The sequence below is a fragment of the Dendroctonus ponderosae genome, unplaced genomic scaffold (assembly GCF_020466585.1).
Source record: "Dendroctonus ponderosae isolate FM_Combo_2020 unplaced genomic scaffold, Dpon_F_20191213v2 Dpon_F_20191213_2, whole genome shotgun sequence".
NCBI lineage: Eukaryota > Metazoa > Arthropoda > Insecta > Coleoptera > Curculionidae > Dendroctonus > Dendroctonus ponderosae.
In genome coordinates, this window is record NW_026018165.1 from 19,229,225 (window position 1) to 19,234,261 (window position 5,037).

At 34.8% G+C, this 5,037-nt stretch overlaps 1 protein-coding gene and 1 long non-coding RNA gene across 9 annotated transcripts in view; one reads left to right on the top strand and one right to left on the bottom strand.

Moving 5' to 3' along the window:
* LOC109545257 (lipid droplet-associated hydrolase) overlaps positions 1 to 2,089 on the top strand; it is a 4,513-nt gene extending 2,424 nt beyond the window's left edge. Inside the window, exons 1-5 of one of the 5 annotated variants that reach the window (XM_048663538.1) lie at positions 218 to 452; positions 544 to 671; positions 849 to 1,030; positions 1,091 to 1,262; positions 1,464 to 2,089. In XM_048663538.1, coding sequence (XP_048519495.1) covers positions 448 to 452; positions 544 to 671; positions 849 to 1,030; positions 1,091 to 1,262; positions 1,464 to 1,705 — 729 coding nt within the window. In that variant the 5' untranslated portion in view covers positions 218 to 447 and the 3' untranslated portion in view covers positions 1,706 to 2,089. Of the gene's footprint in view, positions 1 to 217; positions 453 to 543; positions 672 to 848; positions 1,031 to 1,090 lie in introns of those variants that run through there. The other 4 variants (XM_048663539.1, XM_019915831.2, XM_019915832.2 and 1 more) reach the window with 4 other exon arrangements.
* LOC125503368 lies at positions 2,075 to 4,323 on the bottom strand. 4 transcript variants are annotated; one of them, XR_007280782.1, is made up of 4 exons: positions 3,925 to 4,323; positions 3,388 to 3,676; positions 3,055 to 3,245; positions 2,075 to 2,400 (listed from the first exon to the last, which is right to left on the bottom strand). It is a non-coding gene; the product is annotated as an uncharacterized LOC125503368 (long non-coding RNA). The 4 variants fall into 4 exon arrangements; XR_007280781.1 differs by having other exon boundaries at positions 2,075 to 2,761; XR_007280780.1 differs by having other exon boundaries at positions 2,075 to 2,761; positions 3,069 to 3,245; positions 3,925 to 4,230.
* Between the last annotated feature and the right edge of the window lie 714 nt (positions 4,324 to 5,037).

Sequence of the window (5,037 nt, forward strand, 5' to 3'; positions counted from 1 at the left end):
AAATTAATGGTACTTGGCGTTTCGCCTATTTATTTACTGCAATAAAAAATTGAAAATGCTTATGAAGTTTTTATTATCAACATATCCAAACACCAATCACTACCCAGTACTTTAATTGAGATTAGGAGCATGTTTATTTTCAATTTGACATATTTGTTTATAAATCAGAAACAAGTCTTGCCTCTGTACAAATATATCAAACTGAATATTGAACATATCTTAATTCCGATTTAAGTAATGGGTAGGCCGACAATAGCAAGGATGCAAACCCTGAACAGTAGTAGCAGAGACGCAAACCCCGCAAAAAGGACGTGGCGCAGTTGTGTCTAGGTTCATAATAGATGGCGGTAGGATAGACATTGTTTCCACATTGTGCGAGAGAGTTGGTAATCTATACTCGTCTTTATCTATGGGTGGACGTATTGTAGGTCTTGTAAGCCTTTTTCTATGTTGTAGGTTTACAAAGAAAACAAATAAATTTAAGTTTTCTATAAGACACAATTTAAAAATTAATTAGAAAATAACTCAGCTTTTGTTCCGCAGAATACTTATAGTTAGCATGAATGAAGCATTTGTGGAAGTAAATGGGGTTCGCACGAAAATTGCTACTTGGGGCAGATGGATTGAAGAATCTCCTGCGACCATCAAGGAACTCATCATCTTAATACCAGGTATAATAGTTATATGTATTGTTCTAGCATAACGTTTATTTATAATAAATAAAGGTGATATATAATTGGCAAATAGATACACATACTAATTAAAACTTCAGAGCCATGAAACCATAACGATGGTTCCAAATTTTTACAAATGAAACTAAACTATATATTAGTATGTTGTTTGCTTAGGAAACCCAGGCGTTGTGGGATTCTACAAGCAATTTGCCAATTCGCTCTATGAAAAAACGGATATTCCAGTTTGGTGTCTCAGCCATGCGGGCCACAACTTAGCAGAAAATTCCATAACAAAATTGCCTAACTTTACAGAGCATCGGAATCTCTATGGGTTGAAAGGACAAGTTAAACACAAGGTATGTCAAGCCTATAAACCGTAGCAAATGTATATTAATAGTTGTCAAATCTTCAACCAGGTAGATTTCCTCGAAAAATATTTGCCACACGATGCCAAAGTCTATCTGATAGGACACTCAATAGGAAGCTATATGGCCCTTGAGGTTTTAAACTACCCGGGTATAAATAGTAAGATTATAAAAACTTATTTGCTGTTTCCTACAATAGAACGAATGGCTGTAACAAAAAATGGCAAGTTTTTGAATACTTTTGTTCGGCCTCTGGTTTGGTTGTTACTTTTTTGCTCATGGATCTTCACTGTTCTGCCCAATTTCCTTGCTAACTTTCTGTTGTACATTTATATGATAATCAGCAACGTGCCTTGCCAGAGTCAAATGGGCAATATTAAAGAACTATTAAAGCCCGGGGTTTTAAGGAGAGTTTTTTTCTTAGCATTTGAAGAGATGGACCAAGTGTTGGAGAGAAACGATAAAATTCTGCATGACAACATTGACAAAGTCAAATTGTATTATGGTAAAACAGATGGGTGGGCGCCCGAAGAGTTCTACGGCAAAATAAAACAAGATTTGCCCAATGTCGATGCAGAATTGACTAATATATGTCATACTTTTGTTTTTAATCACAGTGTGGATGTGGCTGCCACTGTCTGTAAATGGATCAAAAGCACGAAATAAGCGTTGAAAGCTGGTGTCGGGTTTAATCAGAATGTATTTCACTTTATTTTTATAATACTGTCAAACCAATGAGCAATTTTTTAAATTTAGCTTTAATAAAGAACAGAGCGACGATTTATTTTGTCATGAAAAGTAAAATGACGAGAATCTCAGAAATTATCACTAAATAGAAAAATAAGCTGTAGCTGTAGTATTGTATATGTTACAGACCCTATGTGTAAAACCGGCAGTATATAAAGTGACTAAAAATACATATGTATAGTGTAGGAGATGGGTCTTTTCATAGCCGTCTGATTTATCTGGAGAAGTTAAAAACCTTAAGCCACATATTTGTACAATATTGAAGAAACGCTAGGCATAATAAAACACTTTTCGAGTCGAAAATTTCATTTTGAAACAGCCACTCAATATTTGAATACCTTACATTTCAGTTCAATATTAATCCTTTCCAAAACATCAATTGCCTGTCCTAAAGCTACATGCCTGTCTTTTAATTTTTCATATTGAGTTAACATATTACTAAATTTTCGGTGCAATTGGCTATCAGTTGCATTGTCTGAATCCGTATGTGATCCCAGATCTGATTTCGAAGTTATATATCGATTTCTGAGACTTTCCAAGGGCATATCTTCATCGGAGGACGAAACATCATTGGAACATTTTTTCGAGTAATTCTTTGAAATACTAGTAGTTGTCTATAAAAAAATACTATATTATATAGAGCACTGATGCAAATCTATAAACCTGTCGGAATTGTCCCTAACAACTCGTTAAGCAAAGCATTTTCTTTTTTTAATGCCACTAGAGTTGACTCGCGCTCTTTGACTTGATCTTGCAGAATTTCAAATTCCAACTGTAAGAGCCTGTACTGTTTCGCTAGGTCTTTGTGAATGTACGAGTTTTCCGACATTGAACTTTCTGGGCGATTTTCGTCATTTGGTCCAATATGCGTAATCGACCCATCAATTGCCTCTAAGGACGACATGTACAAGTGGTCGCTGTTGTTTGTTAAATTCTTTGTCGGTACAGCACAAACTTTGAGTTTTCTTTGATCATCTGAAATGCATATAAAGCGTGGTTCATTTTTAATCACTGACGCAAATTTATTCGGGAACGGAAAACTATGCTCGTTGTTTAAACCAGTAATCTGATACCAAATGTATAATATTGACCAGCAATTTTAACTAGTCAATTCAATAAATGTAAATGAATACCAGGACCACTGAAATAAACACTCCGCCAAATTCAAACATGTTATATACGTGCCAACAAGCAACAATGTTCTAGCGCAGTTGGAATTTGAATTTCGAATTTATACCTAACAGGTTTTTCATATTTTTTATACCTACAATATTTTACTCACAAATGAACCGTGCTCAGTTTCTAATTTTACTTCGACATTTGTATGCAACTTTAACGTTGGTACCACTCCTTCCTTTAATTGAGCCCTTGTTGGAAATAGAACATCCGCACCAGTTTCAGGGTCTACACTGATCTGATAGCGAACTATATCATTCTCAAGAAAATGTTTCTCACACACCTAAAAATCATTATGTTCGCTAGCCTTTAGGTAAATATGTAGGTAGTTGATTGATGATTATGTTAGGAGAGAAAGATACATTGACTCTGTCGAACAAAAGCAAAATGTAAGAAACCAAAATAACAAAATCTTTTGGACTTACACCTGCATAGTTTGAAGGTGTAAAATTTTGTCTCCCAATCGCTAGTAACCACTTCTTCTTCAGGTTTTCGTCTCTAGGAAACTTGAAGGCACTGTATTTTTCGGTACTATTATCGTAACCAGTTCTACAACCAATTACGCAACACTTTCTCATTTTTTTTCTAAATCAAATATCTATGGAATAAACAAACTGATATGTCATTGTAAACCATTTTCAACAATCAACAGGGTGGACGCGTCACATAACAAGTTTGACTGACATCGCGTGTGTCAATCACAGTGGCAGCAACCTAATTTCAAAATTACATAGGTACCAAAACAAATCTCACATTATAGAGTTCTCAAAACTATTATTGAACTTCTATTACTACTGGTTTAAGCAAGATTTCAATGTAAAAGTTTTCGACAAAATAATAAAACCAAGTTCAAAATTGTATATAGATAGTACGTAGTTGGATTTGAATTTTATTTAAAGACATCGAGGTACATAGATACGATTTACTACTATAAATCTACTGGTAATTATTAAGGTACTTACAATAGTTCACGTCGAAATCGTCCTCGCAAAAGTGAAGATCGCAGACGTAAAAGTTGTCGGTGTTTGTTTCACCATCTCTTCCACAATTTTCTAACCAAATTCGCCGAAAATACGAATCTCTCGGAAGCTTATAAAATGATATGGAATCAATAGCCCGCCGGCGACGTTCTCGGGTATTCGTTAAGCAATCAAATACTTTGCATTGCTGCATGATAAATAATAGGTTGAATATATTTCTGTAACTAATAGAACCGAGCAACCGACTTGTTTTCCAAAACAACAGACTCAGAGACCACAGATTATCAAACAGGAAAGGAAGGCATGATACAATGAATACAAGGTAGGATCTTGCGTCGATTTGCGTGACGTCAGTGGAAATCACTGCCTGGCGTGCTTTTTTCCTGTCTGCTAAATGTGATTAAATAAAGCTTATTTAGTCTTTGTCACTTTTAATTATTTTTTTATAAATCCTCCTTATAATTACAAGATGCTTTGCAGTAGATTTTAGACTTGAAAATTAAAAGTAACGAAAATGTATTTATTTTGCAAACTACCACAGTTGCCAGTTGTGCAATAAAGTATAGCGTTAGCTGAAAATGTATCCTTCCAGAAATAGTACATTACGATTCATGAGACGGAAGTTCAAACAATGACCCAATGTTACTTTCCTATTATTTATGACGGAATATGTGGTTTGTGGTGCCGCGGATGATATGTAAATTTTAATACAAATGAAATGACTGCACACCGCATTTTTGAAGTGATAACTTTTTATGGGAGGGTACATTTTAAACAGATAGAACGTCTTCAAATCACCAAAATTAATTGATTTTGAGATTGAAAATGAGCATTCAGTAATAGATCAACTCAAAGTAGCTTTCATCAACTGACGTCAAAGATTAAACATACAAAGCAAATGAAAAATTACGACTAAAAATACAGAAACTCAAGAAGAATAAGAGTTTACACAAACCCAAGAAGAGCAATATGTAGAACCTCCCGTTGAAGAATATTAACCAGAGCCTAAATACTGAACGTATAAAACCCGCGTTTGAGCATATACTTTTAGGCAACGACCATACCACGTTGAATAATACCGGTTCTCGTCCGATC